The sequence below is a fragment of the Musca vetustissima genome, unplaced genomic scaffold (genome assembly GCF_032173495.1).
Source record: "Musca vetustissima isolate MV318-11 ecotype Yass unplaced genomic scaffold, APGP_CSIRO_Mvet_v1 utg33934, whole genome shotgun sequence".
Classification (NCBI taxonomy): domain Eukaryota; kingdom Metazoa; phylum Arthropoda; class Insecta; order Diptera; family Muscidae; genus Musca; species Musca vetustissima.
The window spans coordinates 94,430-107,402 of NW_026873898.1; the positions used below are offsets into that span (position 1 = coordinate 94,430).

A 12,973-nucleotide genomic window follows, 5' to 3' on the forward strand; every position below is an offset into this window, starting at 1 on the left:
GCTGCGTTGTAATTAAGGAGAAGTAAATTGAATTTCGACTAAACGATTAATCGACTTTTAGTATTGAAAAGTCTTAATGTCGAATTGTGATCTTTGAGGAAATAGCAACGTCGAGTTTCAATTTTCTTCATAAATACTTGGTTTATTATCATAAAACCAAAACTACACATTCTATCGAATTTTTACTATATTTTGCATTAGTCGTCAAAATTCGAAAGTCGATTTTGAACAGGTTTGACAATAGCGAAAGATCGAATTTTAGTCAAAGGCCAAAATCTAAAAGTCGACTGGACCTCGCTCGGTGGATGGTACAGATTCTTCCCGATATGCTTTGGTGGCTGCTGTCTACCCAGTGACAGCTCATTATATTGTTTATAAGCGAACAAAAACATTTTGTTGCGAATTTTCCAGAAAGTTATTCGTGATGGAATTCAAGCGTGATTGTGTGATTTCTTTATATTTGGCTGGAAAACCACAAGTGGCTATCGTTAGAGTACTCCAGCATTTAAATGTGAATAAATCTTTTGTGCCTCGTACCATCGGTCGTTACCGAGATACTGGTAGCGCAGCCCGATGTCAAAGAAGTGGACGGAAGAAAACAGCAACAAAGTGCAAAAGAGTTGATTCGTTTGGCCGAAAGTGGTGAACTGCCGAATTTGGTTTTTTCCGATGACAAAACATTCGTTGCCCAGCAGATTGTAAACAAACAAAATGATCGTGTTTAATTGCCAAAGAGGTCAGCTGAAAATGTGCACCTTCGGTTGGCCACCAGAACTCAAGCGTCGGCCTTGATGATGGTGTGGGCCGCCATAACAGTCGATGGTCGCTCTCCGCTCTTATTAATCGACCGTGGCATCAGAATAAATGCCAATATTATAGCGAAAATATTCTGGAGGGTGCATTAAAGCCTTGGGTACGCAAACATTTTCGCCGCAGACCTTGGACATTCCAACAGGATTCAGCACGCGCCCCCAAGAATGGTTACAAAATGGGGTTCCTCACTTCATTTCCAGCGCACAATGGCCACCAAAACCTCCGGATACCAATCCGTTGGACTATTGTGTCCAAAGTGTATTATACCAAAGTGTCGTTCACCTCAAGCAAGCGCTTCGCCGGGAATGGGACAAAATAGCGGAGAGCAATATTCGGGCAGCGTGTGACGGTTTCATTGGCCGTTCGAAGGCCATAATTCATGCCAAAGGTGACCAATTCGAAAAAATCTAAACTTATTCTAAAATTTGATGCTATATCCGAAATTTTTTGCTTTCATTCAATAAAATTAAAAAAATGTAAAAATTATGGCATTTGTGTTTGTTGCAGTTTTTTTATCTCACCCTGTAGATGGTGGATTGGATGACTGCTTTTCTAACACTCAAAGACTTATAACATGGGCAACATGTTGTGGCAGTATCATAGATTATCATAGGTCAGGCTATCACCTAAATAAAGCCGGCAAGTGACTTAAATGCCTTTATTATACTTCTCGCACGGAAAAACTCTGCTATGACACTGAGATGAGTTGGCCTAGGAAATTTACTCCAGGTCAGTAGGGTTAATACGACGAAACTCCTCACACTAATTTCATAATTCCGCTAACACTGTTGGGAAGTTTCGCAGGTATATATCTGGCGAATGGAAATTCCTTTCTACTTCCCGAACATCGATTGAACAATTCTTGCAATTATTTTTTCCATGGTTAAGAAATGTACGGATTATGAAATATAGTACAAACGGGTTCAAATCCTCTAACATGGTTCAAATTCTCTAATACCAGACCGAATATCGAGGGGCGCAGAATGAACGATTGGATCAAAATGAAAGAAAAAACAGGACTTAGTACCGATAGTTCCTTTGAACAAATTCGTTCATTTTAAGACCACACACATCAATGTGTGCAGTGTAATGTAATGAAGTCTCAACACGGTTTACAGCGGGTGCATGATTGCATCACAAGCACAACCCGACGAAACCAAATCAACTTCCAAAAACTTCGCATTGTGATTTGATTCAATAATTCCCGACTATGTTTTATTCCTTTGTGTATCCAATTGCAGTTCGTGCACTCATGTCTCTAGGTCATGGAATTTGTTTTCAATTGTTTATCCTTTACTTTCTTCTATGTAGTGGTAATTTAATCAACTGTGATCCTAATGAACGATTTTCTCTGCAATTTGTTGTAATTCTTCGTTAACGTTATATTTTTTCATACCGCTCTTGCTCATTTACCGTTATCGTTGAAACTAAGCTTGTAATGACTGCAATATTCTCTCATGGCTAACTTCGACATTTTCAGGGGGTTTCAAGAATAAACTGTGTTCAAATTGAACGATTTCCATTCTTCAATCTTGTTATTCTCCATTATAACGGACGCATAGTTTGTTATATTCCAATCCTTAGCATCCCTTCTTTAATCTCTGTATACAACAAACTAGAGTTCAGTCGTTCCTGACGAACTAGTACAATGAAACTATTCCGCACAAGGAACAAATTAAAAAGATCTGGATAAATGATATTCAGAGCGAAACAAAAATATCGAACCTTTTCAAGAATGAAATTGCCCAACTCAAGAGTTTTTAGAGCCCAGTAGGTCTATTGTACATTTTTAACAACATTCGATATTTTACAACAATTTAATTTGTTTATTTTATTGTTTTTATAATAAAAAAGCAATTTAAACAATATCGAATGTGGTAAAAATTTACAGAATAGGCCTACAGGTGAACTTCATAAACTTCTATAGGACTTTTTATAACAAGAATATTTTATATATTTTATTATAGAATAAATGTGTTCTTATCAACGGTAAGAACACTTTCTATGGTCCTTGTATTAGATTTATAAATTTTATTATTAAATATTCTCCAGCAATTAATATTAATATACTAACTAACAAGTCCATTTATTAATATACAACCCGCAATAACCATAACTTTTAATTCTAACAAATTTCCATCATAAGATACCACTAACAACTTTTATAAATTCTCTGAAATACCTTCTTCTGTTACCCGTTATATAACACAAATTAAAAAGTGAAAACCATATTTCACTTGTTATCCTTGTATAAAAAGGGGTATTTGGAATTATTTATGTCTTTAGCACTTTATCTTAATAATCAGTGAATCTTTATGTTCCTACGAAGACCAAGAAGAAGAAGTGTTTTTGTGGTACAACTACAGCCACAATTTGTTGCTGTTTTATTACTAATGGCTTTAGAAAAAGGATACGAAGACAATTAATAATCCATGTTGTTAGAAAGTAAAATTTAACACATTTCTTGTAAGGAGGGTTTAAGAAGATTCAATGTGTTAAAATGGGAAATAGGTTATACAAATTGGGCCGAATCTCAAACTAGCATAAATCTTGAATTTTATAATCAAAAGAAATTTAAATATTTTCCCATTTAGGCTAACAAAGTTCAACAAATAAATGACACGCATAGCCATAGTCCTTTACACCAATTTTCCAAAAATTTGTTTTGTTTTCAATAAATAAAATTATTTGGTGATATTTATTTTGTTATTTCTTATCTAACCCTTACAGCTTTGAACTTCTTTCACATTATCCTTGTTTGCGAGAAGTTTTCGGTTGTAACCCAAAATGTTTGCCACATCACGACAGCGACCATAAATTCTAGTTTTGTGTCGACAAACACCCAACAATCCACTTTGGAAAACGACTGGTGTTTGTGGTAATCCCAACAAATATTCCTAAAAAGGATTTTCTCGAACAAAAACAAAATTAAAACTTTCATAAATGTCCTATACGGTGACAAGGGTTTATCCTTTTTCCTTCTTTTAAATATGTGCTGGAGTGTGAATTAAGAAGACATCTTAGAAAAAGGGAAGGCATTAGGGACAGAATGTGTGTTTGGAGTAATTGTAATGTGGTTTGTTTAAACCGTTTGTGGGCGTTTAAGTATACCAGCTGTCATTTGTGTGGTCGTTGGATCGTTTTCAGGAAGTTCTTTTAAATTAATTACAAATATATGGATGGTTTAATAATAATAGACCCATGGCCTTTAGTTCCAATATGAAATTAAAGACCACACCCTTGGCCTATGTGTACACTATGTGGTCTTAGGATGATGTAAATTCTTCAATTTTAAGTGTTCTTTCAAATTTTGAAAATAAAAAAAATATTTCTTGGAAAGAAATCACTTTTGACTGGCTGAACGATTCCGTGTATGCCAGACACTGTTAATAAAATACCCAATTTTAATGTGTGTGGTAGAGTTGGCCAATCCTTTTAATGAATCGGTTCGATCTATATCATTTCGCTCCTTTTGCGGAATAATTCTTTGAGCAAATAGTTCAACGACCAAACTCCAAATAAAACGAGGCTACGAGGTTGTAATAGGCGATGTATGTGCAAAAATGTCCAGTATTTAGTCACTGACTTTCCCGGTAGTGCAGTCTCCAATTATCTGCCATAAAGTCAACATTGTCAAATTTCTGAAAGCAAAAATTAATTTCAATAAAGCTTGGAATTTCTGCACCGCTGACTCTGCACATTGCTGCCCAACTTTCGATAATGTCTCATTTTTCTAATTCGACTGCGATGGACCGTGAGGGAAAGAAAATAAAAATTGTCATATCGACCCAGGAAACGAAGGTGAATAACACCAGCAGTCCTCAGATTTTTGATGGATACAAGGTTTTAAGGAAGGATCGTACAATAAGTGAAGGTCTAGGATTCCTATAGCCCCATAGTTTGCTACAAGTCTACCTTGCTTAAGCTTGACTCTAGTGAAGCATACATGAAATGTATAGGGTATCAGTCCAGTGTGTAACCACCGAGTTAGAGGTGTTTAACGTATACATTCCGCCGTTAAATAGCTGTTTCCGCGTTATATATATAGTTCAAGGTTTTGAACGGTGAAAGACGCCATAACCATTAGGTCATTTCACTGTCGTCAGACCGCCAACCTATTAGATTAATCAATAGATCACCCGACTTCATAACCACTAAACGCCATACTTTACTTAACCGTGGAAAAGTCAATTGACAAGAATTCGGAAATATCACCAATCGTCGATTTCGAGAACTACCCAATACTTCTGATTCTCGGGCAGAAGAAAGGAATTTTCGGGTCATCATTACAGTTGCAGTCTCTCGCTATATACATGCAGGTTGTATAACCGAATAGAAACTTAATTGAGAGGCAGCGTGATTAGGAATGAGGGTGATGAGCTTCGTCGTACTAATCCTACTAACACCAGGTTCAGGGAACTGACACTTGGGGTCAACATGTTAGTCAGTGATCATTTGTTTAAAAATTGGCTAGAACATCTGAAACGTTGTAACCTCAGTATCGGAGTGAGTCAATTTTGACCAACAGATAAGTCGCTCTAGAACCCAGGAAGGAAGTATGATCCGATTTCTGTCTCTTTTAACGGCGTTAAGGGGAATGTTGCAAATACCACCAGAAGCTCAAATTCAGACAAATCGCTTGATCCTGATATTTATGGTGATGTTGAAGCTGCTAGATGAGCCAAGAGTAGAGTACCTCAGTAAAATCTTCAATTTGTCGTTAGCCACCCTTATAGTTCCCCACGTGCACAATTCCGACCACCCCAATGTTCAAGGGCTCACGTTCGATAGCCTTTATAAGTCGTCCGATAAGATCAGGAGCACGAACAAGATTCTCAATCTGCAGCCTTTGTTAAAAAAATATACAGCGACGGGACGGTCTGCGGTAAACTACGCGGCTACTGTGTGGTCCGTCAATGCTAGTGCCATTGCATTAACTCGGACGAAACTATATATTGGAGCTATATCTAAATCTGAACCGATTTTCACGAAACAAGGCAGACATCACAGTAGGCTCAATTCAGTACGTTATGCCAAATTTCGTGCAAATCGAAAAATATATAGGAACTTTGGTACACCATTTATATTAAATCGGACGAAAATATATATGGGAGCTATATCTAAATCTTGACCGATTTTCACGAAACTTGGCAGACATCATTGTAGACTCAATTCAGTACGTTATGCCAAATTTCGTGCAAATCACAAGATATATGTGGTCTTTGGTGCACCATTTACATGAAATCGAACGAAACTATATATAGGATCTATATCTAAATCTGGACCGATTTTCCCGAAACTGGGCGGACATCATTCTAGGCTCAATCCAGTACGTTATGCAAAATTTCGTGCAAATCGAAAGATATATAGGGACTTTGGGGCACCATTTACATGAAATCGGACGATACTATATATGTGAGCTATATAGAAATCTGGACCGATTTCTTCGAAACTTGGCAGACATCACTCTAGGCTCAATTCAGTACGTTATGCCAAATTTCGTGCAAATCGGAAAATATATAGGCACTTTGGTACACCATTTATATTAAATCGGACGAAAATATATATGGGAGCTATATCTAAATCTTGACCGATTTTCACGAAACTTGGCAGACATCATTGTAGACTCAATTCAGTACGTTATGCCAAATTTCGTGCAAATCACAAGATATATGTGGACTTTGGTGCACCATTTTCATGAAATCGAACGAAACTATATATAGGACCTATATCTAAATCTGGACCGATTTTCCCGAAACTGGGCGGACATGATTCTAGGCTCAATCCAGTACGTTATGCAAAATTTCGTGCAAATCGAAAGATATATAGGGACTTTGGTGCACCATTTACATGAAATCGGACGAAACTATATATGGGAGCTATATCTAAATCTGGGCCGATTTTCACGAAACTTGGCAGACATCATTCTAGACCTTGTTCATTACGCTGTGCCAAATTTCGTGCAAATCGAAAGATATATAGGGATTTTGGGGCACCATTTACATGAAATCGGACGAAACTATATATAGAAGCTATATCTAAATCTGGACCGATTTTCTCGAAACTTGGCAGACTTCATTCTAGGCTCAATTCAGTACGTTATGCCAAATTTCGTGCAAATCGAAAGATATATAGGGACTTTGGGGCACCATTTACATGAAATCGAACGGAACTATATATGGGAGCTATATATAAATCTGAACCGATTTTCACGAAACTTGGCAGACATTATACTAGACCTAAATGATTAGGCTGTACCAAATTTCGTGCAAATCGAAAGATATATAGGGACCGTTAACATTAAATCGGTTAAATATATATATATATATATATATATGGAAGCTATATCTAAATCTGGACCGATTTTCTCGAAACTTGGCAGACTTCATTCTAGGCTCAATTCAGTACGTTATGCCAAATTTCGTGGACTTTGGGGCACCATTTACATGAAATCGAACGGAACTATATATGGGAGCTATATATAAATCTGGACCGATTTTCACAAAACTTGGCAGACATTATTCTAGACCTAAATGATTAGGCTGTACCAAATTTCGTGCAAATCGAAAGATATATAGGGACCGTTTACATTAAATCGGTTAAATATATATATGGGAGCTATATCTGACTCTGAACCGATTTTTCCCAATTTCAATAGGGTTCGTCCTTGGCCCAAATAAGCGACCTATGCCAAATATCATCCAATTCGGATCATAAATGCGACCTGTACTTTGTTTACAATTTAACATGGACAGACAGACGGACTTAAAAAGTGATTCTATGCATATTCTAAAAAGGAACCATGTGTCTATCTCGTTTATTTTTGCCTGTTACGAACATATGCACTAAGACATAATACCCTGTACCTGGTGAAGGGTATAATAACATACACTCCACCTTATGGGGAGGGTATAATCTGCATAAGTGAATTCTTTTTTCTTGTATATAGGTCCCTATTTCAATGAGAAATACTAGGTAAGGTAATCCGACCATCTGTCAAATTTAATATAGTAATATTTTTCATAGTTGGCAACATTGCGCGTCAAATTCGAGTAGAAACTACACACTTTGACAGTTAATCGAATAGTCAGCTGCGCTAAATAAAGTACCTATTGATTGAGCCGTGCTCTAATCGTTGACATTTTAGAAGAGCCTAAAAGTATGCAACATCTTCTCAACTAGTTTCATTATTCTGTGATTAAGAGTATATTAGATAAGAAGGGGATTTGGTCTAATAGGAAACAATATTCCTAAAAAATAAAAAAGAAACGTTGTGCCAAAATTTAATCCTATAAACTTCCCTTTGTTTTCCCTGAAAGTAATCATAATCCAAATAAAAAGCAACATATTTTAATAATTCTCTCCCTTTAAAAAACTTTTGTCATTTCAACTCTTGTGGAAATGACATTTTAAATATGGTTGGTAATTAGCATTGTTGTAGAAAAATATGTTTATTGGCGATTTTCCTAATCAGCCAGCTGCCTATATACTTAACAACTCACCCGTCCTTTATTTTAAATCTAATTACAACAACAAAAAAGAGGAAACCTTTTCACTGGACATTTTAATCCTTTAAACAAAACAAAGCAACGAAAAAGGCGAAACTTTTCCTTTAACAAACTTACCCTTAGGCGATGAGCTTCATCCATTGTTGCCGAGGCATGATAGCTTAATACCTCCAGTGTAACACTTTGTTTGGCCATGGCGACAATGGCCTTCTCGTACATGTGGGTATTGTGAATGCCCATGCCACAGAAAATGGCAAAGGCTTCAACGAAATTTTCGTCGTTTTTGGTGAAGACCTGAAGGTGGGAGAGTGGGGAGAAAAATAAAATAACGAATTTAGAAGGGATTTAAAATAAAAAAATAACTTAAGAGGCTTACCAAATTATCAAATTTGTTAATCAGCTGAATTACACCAATTATTTGACCCAATGAATTCTTAATGGCCATACAGAGTATGGATTTGTGTTTGAAGTTTGAACCCTCATCTACACTGGGATCAAAACGATCATCCTCATAGGCATTGGGAACGTTGACGGTCTGGAAAAAATAGAACAAAAATATTTAGAGAGGAAACTAATTTTATTTTTGATATAGATGTCCTACTTACCTCACCCGTTGTTGCCACATGTCCGGTAATACCCACATTTATGGGAAAACGCGACTCATATGGACTTGTACGATTCGTCGACTCCTCTTCGCTAAGGTCATTAGCTTCAAAATCGAATACCCGCGAAAAGCTACCCTTCGAAGCCTCATGCACCAGCAGGATTTGTACTCTTTGGCATTGTATTAGACTCTGCATATGGGTTAGTATACGAAAGACCATGTGTTCGATGGTACTCTGCTCCTCGAATATCATGCGTGCCAAATCGAGCAACACCTGATTACGTTTGATTTCCAACTGGGATTTCTCATACAGTTGAGCGTTACGCAGACCAATGCCACAGAATTGTAAATAGGAAGCAAAAACCTTGGAATGGTAAGAAGAAAAAGAGAAATGAAAGGGAAGACAGACATTAATTAACAGAATGCAAAGTAGACATTTTCATTAGGTTGCAGTTTCAAAAAGTAAAGGAAAGTTTTTTGTATGCGTATTTATTTTTGTAAAGATAAGCAAAGAAGAAACCTTCGGTAGTGAAAGGAAAGTTTTTAGTTGAAAGTTGATGATTTTCTGGGAAGGTGATTTCTGTATGTAATAGTTTCACGAGAAAGAATATCTTAGTAAGGAAATGTCCAATGTCGGATGGGGATGACTATGAGAGGCGCCCTACAATTTTAAATTTACCTTATTAGACTGTGACACAAAATCGAGGTTATGGTCTGAGGAGTCGAAAACTTTGTATTGGGATGAAATTTTTGCCGAGTTTTTTTTTTTTTAAAAAAAACATCGGTAATTTTTTGGCTGTTTGGTGCACCATTTAAATAAATTCAGTCGAAAACATATATCGGAGTCAAAGCTTTTAGCTATTAAATTCATCGCACGCTTCTTCCAATTTATTGTCTGTTTAACCCTTTCAGTGTTTTTGTCGAATACATTCGACATTTAAACGTACTCTCTTTCTTTGCGATTTTTCGGTTATCCTATGTACCGTTACTATTGATGTTTTTGTTTTTGCTGGAAAACAGACGCGACTGGCCGAGGGTTAAAATGAAAATTGCTATTTTTTCCAAACTATGTCCCTTTATATGATTTTAAATTAAAAATTTTAGATTTTTATTCCGACAAATTTTTTCTTTGACACTGAAAGGGTTAATCGACCCACTGAAGCGGCTATTCGGGGAGTAAATTTAATACCAAATGTATCGGTTCCGACCGATGATGACGATTATGATGACCATAAATTATTGAATTGACCCTCTAAATATCACCAAAATGTTACGGAAAGAAGCCGAATGACATACCGCAACTCGGAATTTTTGGTAAGGCCTATTGAAAAGTTGGCGGGACATCCATTATTTGTTTTTTGACAATTTCTATTCAGCAATGAAGCTGTTTTTGGGTTAATGGGTACGCAAATAAGCACAATTATCGATTTTTGAGAGAAGGTCAGTTAATGTCTGTGTTTAGTGCGATTTATGGCCTCATGGGGCCATACTTCGAAATCCGAAATACGTTCGAATCGTAACATAAATGTGAATGGTGGGCCAAGAGCAAGTGCTTAACTTGGATGATAGTTGGTTCGACAAGACGTTGACACATCGCATACAGCGCGCATAACAATGGACTTATTGATAGGCGAGTTCGATGAACCTTTTATTTCTTGTTCGGGACCGGTCAATTGGCCGTCTAGATAATGTGATATAAAGCCTTTATACTATTTTTGGTGGAGCTATGTTAAAAGTCATGCCTATACAGACAAGCCCAATTCAATTGACGCATTGGAAGACAAAATTTAAGCATTTTTTCGTGAGATACCAGCCAAATTTAGACTTAACGGATGGGTCACATAAGGAGAGTCTGTCGGTGTTGCCAACAGATATATACCCTCAGCCTTTGGTTTGCGGAGATCTTCGAAATTATATACAACTTTTACTATTCGCTTTATGTAAGGTATTTGTTTCTATCAAATATGATATTCCTTTCGCCTAATATAGAATTTTTAAATATTGAAATTTTTGACCAATTGTGGGGGAGGCGCCAGAAGGAGTGGTCCTATTCGTGCCATCTTCGGACTTAATCTAGACTTCGTAAAGATAATGGGTTGTGCAAAATTTGGTTCACATCGGGCATTCCATTAGCCTGATATTGTATTTACAAATATTGACAATTTTTACCATTTGTGGGGGAAGTACCAGAAAGAGTGAATCTATGAGTGCCATTTACAAACATGAACTAGTCTTGGTAAAGATAAGAGGTTGTAAGTTTGGTTCAAATCGGTAGTTCGTTCGCATAATATAATACAATTAATTTTTTACAAAATTTTGACCATTTTGTTAGGGAGGTACCAGAAGGAGTGGACCGATATTCCCAATCTTCGAACTTCAAGTATGTTTGAAAGAAATAATAAGATGTGCAAAGTTTGATGAAATCGATTATTCCCTTCGAGATTTATCGTGTGCACCAGCCAGACAGACGGACAACGGACGGACATTTGTAAATCGACACCAAATTTTCTGAAACTGATTTGGCCCAAAGAAACATGGGGTCTAAACCAATTTTTCGATGAGGCTCATTGTCACTGTAAATGAGATTATATACTCTCATTAGGCATAAGGCTGAGGAATAACATTATCAATATTGGTCCAAGTGTGGTAATTGCCCTCATATTTTCGGATTTCGGAAATTTTTTGACAGGGTTTTCAATAGTCTGTAATTATATATATTTGCTTCTCCGATCGATGATCTCATAAATGGTAGCTAATATTAGCCATTTTGACGATTTCAAATATATTTTTCAATAGAGGTGGCCCTAATTTGATATTTTGAGTTCTCATTGGGTAGTAAGTCATCCTACTAAAATTGTTTAATATGGGTCGGTGTTTGGGTATAGCCTTCATATAAATGTCCAGCCTCTTATAGGTGAGTTTAATCCGGGACCTTGGTTCTGGTATTTTTCAATATACGTCTATGGTTCTTCATAACACAGGTCTCGTGTTATCGTCTATGACATCGTACACTATTCTAACTTGAGTGTCTGTTGTTTGGTATTTCGTCTTCTTCTGGCAGCAATTTACTATTAAGATGCCTTTATATAAAAATTATCCGTTGATTTTAGGTATTTTGAATGTTCATCTCATGGAGAAGGGCCTGATTGAAGTTTTATCGATATAGGTTAATAAAAATTACACTGTTATGTATATATTTTTATATAGTGTTGACAGTAGTCCGAGTCTTTAATACATTTTTAAATTTTATCCACAATAGAACTGAAGCAAATCGTTAATACAAAAATCGTAAAAATGTGGACACATAGCAAGCCAAAACGAAGACGCAATCGCAGCAAGAAGAACTTGCTCTGGAGAGGTGTTAAACATGTGTTCAGGCGGCAACAATATGATCACAATACATAAAATTTAATAACATCAACGCAATCCAGGAGAATCGGGAAAAGCAAAACATATTTCAATTGACTGGATTTGGCGTGTTTAACCTAATGCTACCGAGGAGTCACAACACTGCGGAGTTTTTGGACAGAGAGAAAGACAAATCGAATAAGGACCCGTAGCAAGAAAAACTTGCACTGGAAAGGTTCTAAAACGGTTGTTTGGACGCACAAATATGAACACAATACCCTCCCAGTACAAAATGTTTCAGTCGATAATATCAAACGGGGTACCCTGTATATCATTGAAATATTTTCTTTTACGGGAACTAGTCGCAACTACTATCTGTGCAAAATCGATTGTTTATGATATTTATTATTCTTAATTCCCGAACTTATATTGGGTAAAAGAGTCACTTCCAAATCTAACTTCATCTTCCTTTTTCCACAACAATCAACAACCCTTATAACCACTATGTAAAATCCCTGTCGAAAAACAATTAACAACTTTACAAAACTTTTGCAACTAATTGGTGGTTTTTCTCGTTAGTGTTTGCAAACTACCTGCAGTTGAACGTGTGTATGTGTGAGATTGTTAAGAGACAGTTTTCATGTAATAGTGATACCCTAACAAAAGGTAATCTTCCCCAAAAAGTCTGTAACATTTAGTG

The 12,973-nt window shown here is 36.5% G+C and overlaps 1 protein-coding gene across 1 annotated transcript in view; it reads right to left on the bottom strand.

The window, feature by feature from the left end:
* Positions 1-12,973, bottom strand: part of LOC133328946 (dual 3',5'-cyclic-AMP and -GMP phosphodiesterase 11) — a gene marked incomplete at its 5' end in the record, with an annotated part of 49,867 nt that overhangs the window by 8,505 nt on the left and 28,389 nt on the right. The window contains 3 exons of the mRNA XM_061537453.1: positions 8,439-8,615; positions 8,698-8,856; positions 8,927-9,289. Coding sequence (XP_061393437.1) covers positions 8,439-8,615; positions 8,698-8,856; positions 8,927-9,289 — 699 coding nt within the window. The remainder of the gene's footprint in view (positions 1-8,438; positions 8,616-8,697; positions 8,857-8,926; positions 9,290-12,973) is intronic.